This window comes from Pseudophryne corroboree, chromosome 1, assembly GCF_028390025.1.
Source record: "Pseudophryne corroboree isolate aPseCor3 chromosome 1, aPseCor3.hap2, whole genome shotgun sequence".
NCBI lineage: Eukaryota > Metazoa > Chordata > Amphibia > Anura > Myobatrachidae > Pseudophryne > Pseudophryne corroboree.
This window is the reverse complement of record NC_086444.1, coordinates 715877487-715892819: the sequence shown is the minus strand read 5'-3', so window position 1 is coordinate 715892819 and position 15333 is coordinate 715877487. Positions and strand designations below refer to the sequence as shown.

The following is a 15333-nucleotide window of genomic DNA, read 5'->3' as shown; positions in this document are numbered from 1 at the left end:
ACCTATCCATTATAGATTGACAGTCTTTAAAGACTGATTCAAGGAGTGATCGTGACCATACAGTAAACCTGATATTTAATTGGTTTGTGATCATTTAAAAACTACTCCAATATATACATTTTGAGTACCACTGGTTGTCATATGATGTTCCTCCCCCCTCCCTATTTTTAAATTAAGATGTACACTCCTGATGAAGTCTTTTGTAGACGAAACGCGTAGGGATCACCACTCTATACCTGCCATGTCCTGATATATGCGAATTCCACCCAGAGCTCACACCTTTTGCTAAAGGTGAGGGTGGATTTTATACCAACTGTTTGTACTCAGACGTGTTTGGATTTATTGGTTTTATGATATTGCGTATGTAATTTTAATATTTTAAAACGTAAAAGAAAATTTTGTACTATATATGTCTGAATTTTCTTTTGCTTTCGGTGATATCTGGTGAGGGGATTTATTTTTAGGGAATTTCGTTTTGACCACCTGAACCCTAATAAACGTTGACACACTGAACATTGGTTGATCCACTGAATGAACAGCTTCTGAACTGATTTCACAGTCATATACATATTAGCGCACAGAGATATTGTTTATGTACGTACATACGTATATATTTTTTCATACACACACACACATCAAAAGCGTGAATCCACTAAATTTACCATTCCTAAGTCTGGGGTGCAAATCCACTGCACTCACCCGTCCCAGGTTTGGGGTGCAAAATGGTATATAAAAAGAAAAAAGCTCAGCACTGACCTTAATAAACTCACTCACCATAATAAGCAGTGGGATTTCAGTTCAAATATTGATCAATATATTTAAGCTGCCACCTGCCCTAATGGAAAGAAAATTGACCCTATTCCCAATTCTTGAGGTTAAGAAGACATTGTTCTGACATGGATAAATTTGACAGGCTGAAATATAGAAAAACAGGTTCGCTGAGAGAGGGTACCCTAAGGACTTAATACAATCAGCTAAAAAAAAAAAAAGCGAAAACTAAAGATAGAGAGTCACTTCTTATACAGGTTGAGTCTCCGTTATCCAAAATGCTTGGGACCAGAGGTATTTTGGATATCGGATTTTTCCGTATTTTGGAATAATTGCATACCATAATGAGATATCATGGCGATGGGACCTATGTCTAAGCACAGAATGCATTTATGTTTCATATACACCTTATACGCACAGCCTAAAGATCATTTTAGCCATTATTTTTAATAACTTTGTGCATTAAATAAAGTGTGTGTACATTCACACAATTCATTTATGTTTCATATACACCTTATACACACAGCCTGAAGGTCATTGAATCCAATATTTTTAATAACTCTGTGTATTAAACAAAGTTTGTGTACATTGAGCCATCAGAAAACAAAGTTTCACAATCTCATTCTCACTCAAAAAATTCTGTATTTCGGAATATTCCGTATTTTGGAATATATGGATATGGGATACTCAACCTGTATATAAAAGAAAAAAGGATGTAGAACATAAGAAACATTTTTGTCCATTTTTAACACAATACAGTACAGGACATCGGGATTTACAGAAAATGGCCAAGAAAAACTGGCACAAACTGTTGTTGGATCCAATTCTAGGTCCAAAACTGCCCAAAGAACCTAATATTAATTTATAAAAAAGCTAAAAGTGTAAAATCTATGGTGTCTAAGAGTAAATTGGAAAAAATACAGATAGTGAAAAATGACAGTAGCTTCCTAAGTTAAATTTTTTAACTGTGGGAGCTGTAAAGTCTGCAATAGAGCAGAAAGGGGAACTAAGTCATTTATGGAGAAAGTGGATCAGCAACCAAAAACTATAGAGACGTTTATTAATTGCAATACTACAGTCTGCATATACATGTTATCTTGCCCCTGTGGCCTTAACTACATAGGCAACACAAAGAGGGCGTTAAAAATTAGAATATTAGAACACGCCAGAAACATATAACAGAGTGTTGAATCATAGTATACCCTGTCATTTTAGTGAACATCATGGTGCTGATCCAGATTCTTTTATATTTATTGGGATAGAACATGGAACATGTACTGGTGTATAAAAATGGGGGGAACAGGTGCTTCTAAAACGTGAGACCTTCTGGTTCCTTTCTTTAGACACTTTAATTCCAAGAGGTCTCAACGAAAATTATGAAATGACCCTGTTCATTAGAAAGAGAAAAAATCATCTCAATTTGGTGTTATCACTTTAAATGATTTCAGTACAGGTGATGGGACCGGGTTTTATTCCATCTAAAATGTAATATTGCTATCCCTGTTGTTTAAGGTAAAATGTGTTTTTTAGTGAAGATCTAACAAAATAGGATTTTAATTACCTACCGGTAAATCCTTTTTTCGTAGTCCGTAGAGGTTACTGGAGTCCACATTAGTACCATGGGGTATAGACAGGTCAACTAGGAGCCATGGGCACTTTAAGAAATCAATAGTGTGGGCTGGCTCCTCCCTCTATGCCCCTCCTACCAGACTGTCTGGAAACTGTGCCCAAGGAGATGGACATACTTCAAGAGAAGAATTTAACTGAACAGTGGTGAGATTTGAACCAGCACACACAATCAAGAGGAAAGCCATGCTAACCAAACTGAACAGGAACAGCAACAGCTGAACCAACAACATTACTTAACTAAGTAACAGGACAGGAAACATGAAGCACTGGGTGGGCGCTCAATATTCTCTGCGGACTACGAGAAAAGGATTTACCGGTAGGTAATTAAAATCCTATTTTCTCTTACGTCCTAGAGGATACTGGGGTTCACATTAGTACCATGGGGATCTACCAAAGCTCCCAAACCGGGTGGGAGAGTGCTGAGGTTCCTGCAGAACTGATTGACCAAACTGAAGGTCCTCAGAGGCCATAGTATCGAACTTGTAGAACTTAGCAAACGTGTTCGATCCCGACTAAGTAGCTGCTCGGCAGAGCTGTAAAGCCGAGATACCCCGAGCAGCCGCCCAGGAAGAACCCACTGACAGAGTAGAGTGGGCCTGTACTTTCGGAACCGGCAATCCTTGATCCAGCGAGCAATAGACTGCTTAGAAGCAGGACACCCAATCTTTTTGGGATCATAGAGAACAAACAGTGAGTCAGATTTTCTGTGGCAAGCTGTCCTCTTCACGTAGATCCTCAAAGCCCTCACAACATCCAGGGACTTTGAGGTAGCAGATGTGTCAGTAAGCACCGGAAGCACAATAGGTTGGTTAATATAAAACGCAGACACAACCTTAGGAAGAAATTGCTGATGAGTTCTGAGTTCAGCTCTATCCTCATGAAAAACTAAATAGGGGCTTTTGTAAGACAACGCCCCCAGTTTGGACACCCGCCTTGCGGAAGCCAAGGCCAACAGTTTAACATTCTTCCACGTGAGAAACTTAACGTCAACGTCCTGTAAAGGTCCAAACCAGTCCGATTACAGAAACCGCAACACCACGTTAAGTTCCCAAGGTGCCGTGGGAGGCACAAAGGGTGGTTGGATGTGCAGAACCCCCTTTAAGAACGTCTGAACCTCAGGGAGGGAAGCCAATTGTTTCTGGAAGAAAATGGACAAGGCCAAAATCTGGACTTTCAAGAAGCCCAAACGTAGGCCCACATCCACACCTGACTGTAGAAAAAGGAGAAAACGTTTCCTGTTTTCACACCACGAGACATATTTTTTCCAAATACGGTGGTAATGTTTAGACGTTACCCCTTTCCTAGCTTGGATCAGGGTTGGAATAACCTTTTTCGGAATGCCTTTCCGGGCTAAAATCTGATGTTCAACCTCCATGCCGTCAAACGTAGCCGCTTTAAGTCTTGACAGATGAACGGCCCCTGTTACAGAAGATCCTCTCGCAGAGGTAGAGGCCACGGGTCATCCAGGAGCAACTCCAGTAGAACCGCGTACAAGGCCTTTCTCGGCCAATCTGGAGCAATGAGAATCGCTTGAACCTTTTCCATTTTTATCCTTTTGAGAATACTTGGGATCAGTGGAAGAGGTGGGAACACGTAAACCATCTGCTAAACCCAAGGAGTCACCAGAGCGTCCACCGCCACTGCTTGTGGGTCCCTCGACCTGGAACAATAGCGCTTTAACTTCTTGTTGAGCTGAGATGCCATCATGTCTATCTGTGGAATTCCCCACAGACTTGTCAAGGACTCGAACACCTGCGGGTGAAGGCCCCACTCTCCTGTATGGAGGTTGTGTCTGCTGAGGAAGTCCGATTCCCAGATGTCTATTCCCAGAATGAAGATTGCCGACAGCGCCACCGCGTGTCTTTCTGCCCAGGGGAGAATATTTGTCACCTCTGACATTGCAGCTCTGCTTTTCGTTTCACCCTTTCGGTCTATGTACGTTATGGCCGCCACATTGTCCTACTGAACCTGAATGGCTTGATCTTGAAGAAGATGCGATGCCTGTAGAAGGGCGACGTATATGACCCTTAGTGCCAGAATATTGATCGGAAGAATGGCTTCCTGACTTGACCATTTTCCTTGGAACTGTTCCGTAGTTAGCAGAATCCAATTTTGAATCCCGAACAGTCGACCCTCAGTCAGCTGAGAAGTCTGGAGCCACCATAGAAGAGAAAACCTGGCTCTGGTGCAAGTGAAGATGTGATCCGGACAATTTGTCCAACAGATCCAGCTGGAATAGCCTGGCATGAAACCTTCTGTACTGCAGAGCCTCGTAGCAAGCTATCATCTTCCCTAGAAGGCGAATGCACAGAAGCACAAATATCCGGGTTGGTTTTAGGACATACCGCACCATTGACTGGATTACCAATGCCTTTTCTAAGGGAAGGAACACCTTTTGTTCCTCCGTATCCAGGATCATTCCTAGGAACGGAAGCCTCCGTGTTGGTTCCAGGTGGGATTTTGGTAGGTTCAGAATCCATCCGTGATTCTGTAGAAGTCTGGTTGAGAGGGCAATGCTGTCCAACAACCTCTCCCTGGAAGGCGCTTTTAACAGCAGGTCGTCCAGGTATAATATGATGTTCACTCCCTGTTTGCGGAGGAGAATCATCTCTGCCATCACCTTGGTGGAAACCCTTGGTGCCGTGGAGAGACCAAATGGCAGGGCCCGAAACTGGTAGTGACAGTCCTGCAGGGCAAACCTTAGATATGTCTGATGAGGCGGCCAAATCGGAAAGTGGAGGTAAGCATCCTTGATATCGAGAGAAACCAGGAATTTCCCCTCCTCCAGACCGGAGATCACCGCTCTCAAAGACTCCATCTTGAATTTAAACACCCGTAAGTACGGGCTCAGTGACTTGAGGTTTAAAATGGGCCTTACCGAACCGTCCGTACTACAAACAGGTTGGAATAATAACCCTTGTTTTGTAGGTGTAGTGGAACTGGAACAATGACCTGAGTCTGTACCAGTTTTTGAATCGCTGCCTGCAAAGTCAAACCTGCGTCCGGAGAAGCTGGTAAGCCGGATTTGAAGAATCTGGGAGGTGGGAGTTCCTGAAATTCCAGTCTGTATCCCTGTGCGATAAGCTCTTTGACCCAGGGATCTTGACATGATGTTGCCCATATGTGACTGAAATAACATACCCGAGCTCCCACCTGCCTGTCTTCCAGGCAGTGCGGTCCACTGTCATGCTAAAGGCTTTGAGGAAGCGGATCCGGAGGTCTGTTCCCGAGAACCTGCAGCCGCAGGTTTTCTGGGTTTACTTTTACCGCCTCGGAAGGTTGTAGAAGAACCCTTGTATTTTCCTTAAAATTTTACAGTCCGAAAGGACTGCAGAGTTGGAGCAAAGTAGGTTTTCTTAGCTGGGGTTGCTGTGGAAGGAAGGTATGTAGACTTACCCCCCGTAGCTTTGGATATCCATGTATCCAATTCATCTCCAAAAAGAGCCTCACCCGTGAATGGTAGGCTTTCCACGACTTTCCTGGAATCCGCATCCGCAGTCCACTGGTGTAGCCACAAGCCTCTGCGTGCTGACACTGCCATGGCAGTAGTGCGTACGTTGAGCAAACCAATTTCCTTTAAGGCCTCCACCATAAAGTTAGCAGAATCCTGAATATGCTGTAGGAGCAAAATAATCTCCCCCCTGGGTAAGGAATCTTAGCCGTCAATTAGGTTACCTGACCATTTAGCAATGGCCCTAGTGATCCATACACAAGCAATAGTGGGTCTCTGGGCCACCCCAGCCGTAGTGTATAAAGATTTGAGAGTGGTCTCAATCTTGCGGTCAGCTGCGTCCTTTAAGGACGCTGCCCCGGGAACAGGTATGACTATCTTACGTGACAACCGGGACACTGATGCGTCCACAATCGGCAGGTTTTCCCATTTCTTCCTATCCTCCGCAGGAAAGGGAAAGGAAGAAATCAGCCTTTTAAGGATCTGAAGCTTTTTGTCAGGGTTCCCCCACATCTCTTCACACAGGGCATTTAGCGGGGAAAGTAGCTGAGGAATTTTTTTTAGTGGTAAAATAAGATTCATCTTCTACATCTTCAGTCTTGTCAGGAATACGTAGGACAGATCTGATAGCCTCAATGAGGGCCTGTATACCCTGTGACAGGACAGCATCCCCCGACTCGCATCCACTTCACCCTTCTCTGGATCTGACTTGTCAAGATCAGTATCACCCTGCATCATTTGGGCCAGAGTACGCTTTTGTGGGCAAATGGCGAGAGTGTGGGGCGCAGGCATGGGAGCTGAATCTCTATTTATCAAGAATTTTGTCTCATTCTCAGTATGAGACAGCTTGGTAGAAATATTTGAAATCATCCCTTTAATGGAGGCCAACCATGGGGGTTCAGCCCCACTGGACTGGGAGTGAACACTATCCTGAGTACAGGGTACTGAGTCCCCAGGGTATGAGAGACATTCCGCTGTACAAGACACACGGTCCTGGACATGATTGTAAAGGGACACCTACACACACACACTAGTGAAAACTCAGAATATGTAGGCAGGGTCCTCCGAGAGACACAGAAATCAGAGCCAGCCACACACAGCGCGCCCCTTCTTGCAAGGTAAAACCTAGCTGGGTCGCACAGAAATAAGCACCTTAGTAGTGGTTACAATCTTAAAAACTTGCTCCCCCCCTTTACAAAGACCCCCTGGTACCACTGATGAGACTTTGAGTCCTTGTGGAGGAGCTGCGCATCCCTGGGAATGCTGCCTGTATGAGCTGCAGAGGGAAATGGTGCTGGAGAGCTGTAGGAACCGCTCTGAGTGCAGCCCAGCCCCCTGTAATGGCGCGCGGCTTCCCGCATTTTTTATACTGGCCCTGAGGTAAAAAATGTCTCGCCAAGAGTTAAAACCGCTGTTTGTACATTGTGGCCAGTGTGGGCATCAGCGGAGGTTCAGCGCGCTCCTCACAGCGGGACACAAAGCCAGCGTGCGTCTGTCTGAGCCCCCTGAAGCACAGCCTGCACTCAGAGCTGTGCTCCAGCCCTTGTGCCGCCATTCCCGCAGGCGACCCGCTAACCGTGACGCCGGCGTTGTACTCACCACTCTTCATCTTCTGGCTCTGTTATGGGGTGGCGGCGTGCTGCGGGAGGGTACGCTGCGCCGTGGTGTAGCTTGCGAATGGCTCCCTCAGGAGCTCAGTGTCCTGTCAACAGAGAAACGGGACCATTAACTCTAAGGAAGTTGGGCCGTTCTCCCCCCTAAGTCCCATGAAGCAGTCAGACTGTTGCCAAACAGGCCTGACTGAAAATAAACATTTAAAATAAAAGTAGAAAACTCTTCAGGAGCTTTCCAAAGCATGACTGGCTCCTCCCGGCACATTTTCTAAACTGAGTATGGTAGGAGGGGCATAGAGGGAAGAGCCGGCCCACACTATTGATTTCTTAAAGTGCCCATGGCTCCTAGTGGACCCGTCTATACCTCATGGTACTAATGTGGATTCTAGTATCCTCTAGGACGTAAGAGAAAGTAAGATTTTGACAGGGTTATATACCCTTTTAATGTTCAGAGGTGTAGCTAGGCGCCATGGTGCCCGGAGCAAGGGTATGTTTTGGCGCCCCCCTCCCCTGTACTGAATTGGGGGCCTAGCTAGCATGTGGTGGCATGTTACATTTGAAAAGAAACAATATTTAAATATCCAAAATTGGTGACAGGGCCAATTCTAGACCATGTGGAGCTCAGGGCGAAAGTTTCCTTTGGGTGCCCCCCATGTTTAAAATAGGGTCAGTGAGTACCAAAGGCTTACAACAACATATAAGGTCATGGCAGTATGGACGGTGTAACGGTTAGCATTACTGCTTCACAGCACTATAAAGAGAGAGTGGGCAGAACTCCGGCATGTCCCGGCTGTCAGTGTCTCCTGCTGTCACCTCTGGCCTGCCCTGTTTTCTACCTAGTCTCCGAGTCAGTGTACTTCTCCTCCTCCTTCTCTGTGGCTGCCAGTATAGTGGCCCATAGGAATGGGGGTGGCGGCCAGCAGCGCTCTCTCTAAATCTTTCGGCACCCAGAGCTCACGTTCCACCGGAGCCACCCTCGCTACACCTGTTAATGTTGAATATTTGAAGCATCTTTAATGTATTGTTCTGCTCTAAATTCTCAACTACCGTTTGTTTCTTTTTAATAACTTGTTCTAACATTTGTGTAACATTGCTGCTAGTATTGAAACTGTTATAAATGGAATGCTTTGATTATGAAAACTGCCAACAGATGAAGTATGTTCTAGTGGAGTAATTGCTTCAGGTGTCATGATTCATTAAGCTGCATCTGTGTAAAATCAGCACTATAAATGACCGAGAGCGGTAAAAGCATCTCAGTTGTATGTATCACTTTAAATGATTCTTTTATAGGTGACTGGATTGGCCTTTATTCCATCTAAGATGTAATACCGCTATCTCTGTTGTTTTTATATAAAACGTGTCTTTTAGTGAAGATTTAACAAAGTAAGATTATTACAGGGTTATGTACCCTTTAGATGCTGATTACATAGAGATGCTTTGGAGGTATTCAAGCATTTTTAATGTAATGTATTGTTCTGTTCGAATTTCTCAGCTACTGCTAGTTTCTTTTTAATATTTTGTTTTAACATTGGTGTGACATTGCTGCTAGTATTGTAACGGTTATAAATGTAATGCTCTGAGTTTGAAATCTGCTAATAGAAGAAGCATGTTTAGAGGAGTAATTGCCCCAGGTGTCATGATTCATTAAGCTGCATCTGTGAAACCAGCACTATAAATGACAGGCATCACGTCCAGCAGGCCAGCCTCCTGACAAAGCTACATGCAAAACGAGTAGAGGAGTGGCCTGCTAGACATACCCATCTCCAAGCTGACCACTGGTCAGTGCCTTCTGCCTGTGTAGCTGTCCTGTAAGCCGCTGGCGCGGTGTTAGGCCCTGGTTCCCAGTGCAGCACAGTTCTTACCGGCAGGGAGAGATTGGAGCTTTCATTTTGTATACATCATGTGGTGGGTTCACTACGATATGCCAGCGGCCGGGCTCCCGGCGACCAGCATACCGGCGCCGGGAGCCCGACCGCCGGCTTACAGACAGTGTGGCGAGCGCAAATGAGCCCCTTGCGGGCTCGCTGCGCTCGCCACGCTACTGGGAACGGTGGCGCGCCACACTATTTTATTCTCCCTCCAGGGGGGTCGTGGACCCCCACGAGGGAGAATAAGTGTCGGTATGCCGGCTGTCGGTATGCCGGCTGTCGGGCTCCCGGCGCCGGTAGCCAGCATACTGAAGACCACCCCATGTGGTAACTAGTCCACACGGGTGAGAACCTCGGTACGAGTCTCATTCATTTAATATGGATTCTATGTCACAGTGATCCTATGTGTTAATGTGGATCCTTTGTTAAAAGGATGTTACTTGTTTTAAATAAAAGTGATTTGCACCATGTGCTATGATTTGCGCCCCCACCTTTTATTTCTGTATCTAGAAATGTATATATATATATATATATATATATATATATATATATATCCAATAGTAAAGAAGGCACTCACCAGACTAATATTGAAATGCAAAAGACGTTTATCAAATTTCACATCAGCAACTTATTCATGGTTGGTCGACGTTTTGGTCCCAGCCGGACCTTTTTCCAGACCAGTATGTGCAACCGTCACAATCACATACCTAATGACCATCAGTGTGGAACTACAAATACCCAACCAAAACCCGCCCATCTGTCTGTTAACCAATTACGGTCATTCAAATATAATTAAATGTAATACTAACTGAACCCACATAGATCAAATCACTGCACATATTAGTGCATAATTAATAACAATAGTACCGCATATATCAAATACAAATACATGAATACAAAGCGCTCACCCTCTCCCTGCAGATGTCAGTACCGCCGGTGGAACGCACGCCATCAGTGACCCGCATAGTGCTTCCGCCTCAATTAGATAACCAGCTGCTTCCGGACTCGCAATCTCACACTGAAAGTTCAGTGGAACGCATAGCGCAGCTGGCACGCAAGGCGCTTCCGCCTTCAAGCGTGAAATAATGATAGGAAGGGAATAAGATAACGGAGCGCAACATCAATGTGCTGATATAGAAACTTTAGCATCGTTAATTTCTAAAATGAAATAAAGTGACCGAACATGTGTGTGGTTATATAGTGACAAGAACACTAATGATTTAAAGTAGGTACAGCTTGGGTAGGTATCAGGAGCTCCACACCGAAAAAATGCAGCATAATAAAAACTGATGAAAATAATGAGAATATATCAACATATATACTAACTAAACTAATAACACCTAACTACGACTAACATAGCAAACAACACATTTAAAAACATATATTTACTTAATAGGACTGAAAAGCTGGGTCGCCATGGTGGACACCCATGAACACGAACAATGTAAATTATTCTCACAATGAACTATATTCACATTAACTCATGTTCAGAGGAAAACACTAAGATGGTTCTGTTCGTTCAGCCCCCTTGGAGATACAGTGCCCAGGTAGTGTATCCAGTACGCCTCTCTTTTTAATAATAATGCGCCTCTGTCACCTCCCCGTGGTGGTGGTGGAATCCAATCGATAATCATATGCCGCAATGTGGCTACTTGATGTTTAAACTGCATGAAATGAAGTGCCACAGGTTTGTCCGTCTTACCGCTGGTGAGTGCCAACTGTATTGAGGATCTATGTTGGTTGATCCGTTCACGGTATGTCCTGATGGTTTTCCCCACGTACATTTTCCCACAAGGGCATGTGAGATAATAGACCACATGATCCATCAAACATGTTAGATGGTATCGTAGCTCAATCTTGGTACCATGCAGTGGGTGATTGAAGAAGCGTCCAGTTATCATGGCTCTGCAGGTCATGCATTTCAGGCACTTAAAGCAACCTGGATTCACATTTAACCAGGTAGTGCCAGAAGTCATCGTCGGTCGCATAGTTGGTCTCATCAGCATGTCCTTCAAATTGGCACCCCTTTGCACACTCAAAAGAGGTGGTCGACTGCCGACCTTTTTGAATTTCGGGTCAGTGCTGATCATGGACCAATTTTTCTTTATTGTTCTTTCCACATTATGTAAGCCAGTATTGCAGCTGGTCTTGAATATGATGCGATCCCGATTTTTATTTCTATTACTGGTCTTGTTCTTATGTAAATTGCGTGCTTTAATCAGACATCTGTCGACCACTGCGGCTGTGTAACCGCGTTCGATAAATCGCTGTCTGCACTCGAGCAGTTGTATATCGGCATTGATATCATTGGAATTGTTTCTCAGTACCCTAAGAAATTGAGAAACGGGTAGGTTTGATTTTAACCTGTCCGGATGATGGCTAGACGCCCATAATAGAGTGTTCCGGTCCGTGGGCTTGCGGTATAGGGTATATTTGAGTACTGATGGAAAATCCGGGTTTTTGTATATTGTAATGTCCAAAAAATTAATATTAGACTCACTCACTGTGGCAGTTAATTTAATTGGACTGGTGAGGGCATTCAGGGTATCCACCATGGCAAAAAACAGTTCAGCGGAGCCCCGCCAAACAATAAAGAGATCATCAATGTATCTCTTGTAACATACAATGTGCTCAGCATAGTTACACAAGATATTCTCATGTTCATACTTTGCCATGTACAAATTGGCGAACCCCGGGGCCAAATTAGAGCCCATAGCGGTGCCCGCCAATTGTACATAGTACTCATCCTGGTATTGAAAATAGTTGTATTTAAGTACCAATCTAATCAAACTCAAAATAAATTCAATAGGCGGACCCTCATAAGGTCCTTTAACCAACGCCTCCCTTACAGCAGCAATCCCCTCCTCATGAGGGATAACCGTATACAAAGATGTAACATCTAGGGTAGCTAGTACACAGGTCGATACATCATCAGTAATAAGGGCCAATATACCCAAGAGGTCACTAGTGTCACGAATGTAACTGTCCATCGCCCTCACACAGGGTTGGAGGAAGTGGTCAACAAATCTGGCCAACGGTTGTAGCAGGGATCCTTGTGCCGATATTATCTGCCTCCCTGGAGGTGTAATTAGGGATTTATGTACCTTGGGCAAGGTGTAGATAATGATTAACGTCTTTTGCATTTCAATATTAGTCTGGTGAGTGCCTTCTTTACTATTGGATATATTATGGGACCTTGTGGAAGCAAGTTTTTCTCTGGAATTTGGACACCCCAGCAGACGACATTGTGTACATAGTGAGTGCCACTTCACTTACTTTGGAATATTGGACGATACCATTATGGTATACTTCTAAGTGAGCACCCTCCATGATTATTTGGACAATTATTGTTCATGTTTCTTCTGTGACGACTCTGTAGCAGGTTTTTCTTGTTGTTACTTTGATTCAATCTGTCACAAATTTCTATCTATCTGACCAAATTTGGTTATTTTAATTGCTTTATTTATATGTGGACTGAATCGCTGGGTGCATTATTGTTCATACTCTCTCCTGGTATAGAATGTCTCTGAGTGGAGGCATACTAGATGAAAATTCTTTAAGTGAGGCAGAAAATGCTTTTGTTAGCTATACTGATGATGATATTGAGAAAGTCCTGTTTAATCAGACAGATTTTGATCAATTACCAGCTCGAACACCTCTAGATCTTTTCCATAAGCTTAACAAACTAAAGAGGGAAATAGATTTAACTCTGCACGGACAGTTTCTGTCCGAATACTATCGGAAGAAGAGAATCCCTAGGGGATTTAGAATTGCCAATACTCCCACTATTGGTAGAAAAAATCCATCCTTCTGTGTAAAATGGTGTGGAATATTGAACAAATGTTCATCTGATCTACTTATACTTGTTGTAGAGGAAGTGGGGATAGAACTTAAAAAAGTAAAAAGTGACATTGAAGTGTTTGAACGTGAACATACCTCCAGCTTGAAGGCTGACAAGTCAGAGAATTGGTTAGACAAAATTAAATCACAAGTTGACAAGTACCGATCTGAACTGTTAGCATTCAAGAGAAAAAAAATGGGAAACTGTGGAAACTGACTACCAGCAGCATTCGGTATACAAGTGGTTATCTGGGGATGATCAATCCACCAGATGGCGACGTAACCGGCAGAACAGATATAACCACAGGCAACAGAGATTCAATTACCCACAGGGATATTCCTCCTCTGACTCTGAATTTACAGATAGCGTACCGCCATCCGGGTCGGGGGCCTCATCCTCTTTTTTAGGACCAGGCACCAGAGCTCGGAGAGCCAAAGTCGCCACAGGCGACCCCACCCGCGGAGGGGGAGGTGCAAAACCACGGGGACGAGGAGGGAGAGGTTCCCGAACTTAATATTTAATTTATCTACCCATGTGTTGTCAGAGGCTGAAACTTCCCTGTTAAGTAAGGGTCTGTCTTTTGTCCCCACGTGTCACTTTAAGTCCTTCAATTGGTCTATCCAAAGATATAAAATGGGACGCCAATTACGTCTCAGGGAATTTTTCGATAATAAATCTATCAATAATCAATCGCAGCCTGAAATACGATCACTTGGAATGTTTAAAAACACCAGTAAATTTGATCCTATTTCTAATAATGCCAGCTTAAAAACCTTTCTACAGGTTATTGATAGCGAGGTGTTACAAAATAATAATGACAACAAAGGATACTCTAATCTATCCAAGAGTGAGTGGCAAGCGCTGAGAGATCTTAAACGCAACACCAATCTGGTAATTAGGAATGCGGACAAGGGGGGAGCAGTAGTTCTCCAGGATTTTGTAGATTATGATTTTGAAATCAGAAAACAATTATCTGATAATAACACCTACTTTAAGATTCCTTATAATCCGACCCCTAGATTCAAAAAAGAGGTTGATGACTTGTTGACTCAGGCACTACAATGTGCATGGATCAATGATGAGGTCTATGAGTATCTATCTGTGGCCTATCCCATCTGTCCCATTATCTACACCTTGCCCAAGGTACATAAATCCCTAATTACACCTCCAGGGAGGCCGATAATATCGGCACAAGGATCCCTGCTACAACCGTTGGCCAGATTTGTTGACCACTTCCTCCAACCCTGTGTGAGGGCGATGGACAGTTACATTCGTGACACTAGTGACCTCTTGGGTATATTGGCCCTTATTACTGATGATGTATCGACCTGTGTACTAGCTACCCTAGATGTTACATCTTTGTATACGGTTATCCCTCATGAGGAGGGGATTGCTGCTGTAAGGGAGGCGTTGGTTAAAGGACCTTATGAGGGTCCGCCTATTGAATTTATTTTGAGTTTGATTAGATTGGTACTTAAATACAACTATTTTCAATACCAGGATGAGTACTATGTACAATTGGCGGGCACCGCTATGGGCTCTAATTTGGCCCCGGGGTTCGCCAATTTGTACATGGCAAAGTATGAACATGTGAATATCTTGTGTAACTATGCTGAGCACATTGTATGTTACAAGAGATACATTGATGATCTCTTTATTGTTTGGCGGGGCTCCGCTGAACTGTTTTTTGCCATGGTGGATACCCTGAATGCCCTCACCAGTCCAATTAAATTAACTGCCACAGTGAGTGAGTCTAATATTAATTTTTTGGACATTACAATATACAAAAACCCGGATTTTCCATCAGTACTCGAATATACCCTATACCGCAAGCCCACGGACCGGAACACTCTATTATGGGCGTCTAGCCATCATCCGGACAGGTTAAAATCAAACCTACCCGTTTCTCAATTTCTTAGGGTACTGAGAAACAATTCCAATGATATCAATGCCGATATACAACTGCTCGAGTGCAGACAGCGATTTATCGAACGCGGTTACACAGCCGCAGTGGTCGACAGATGTCTGATTAAAGCACGCAATTTACATAAGAACAAGACCAGTAATAGAAATAAAAATCGGGATCGCATCATATTCAAGACCAGCTGCAATACTGGCTTACATAATGTGGAAAGAACAATAAAGAAAAATTGGTCCATGATC

At 43.9% G+C, this 15333-nt stretch overlaps 1 protein-coding gene across 2 annotated transcripts in view; it reads right to left on the bottom strand.

The window, feature by feature from the left end:
* Nucleotides 1-779: 779 nt before the first annotated feature.
* LOC134908965 (UBX domain-containing protein 6-like) overlaps nt 780-15333 on the bottom strand; it is a 352072-nt gene continuing 337518 nt past the window's right edge. For both annotated transcript variants that reach the window (XM_063915269.1, XM_063915261.1), the window contains exon 4: nt 780-914. In XM_063915269.1, the coding sequence (XP_063771339.1) occupies nt 876-914 (39 nt within the window). In that variant the 3' untranslated portion in view covers nt 780-875. The remainder of the gene's footprint in view (nt 915-15333) is intronic.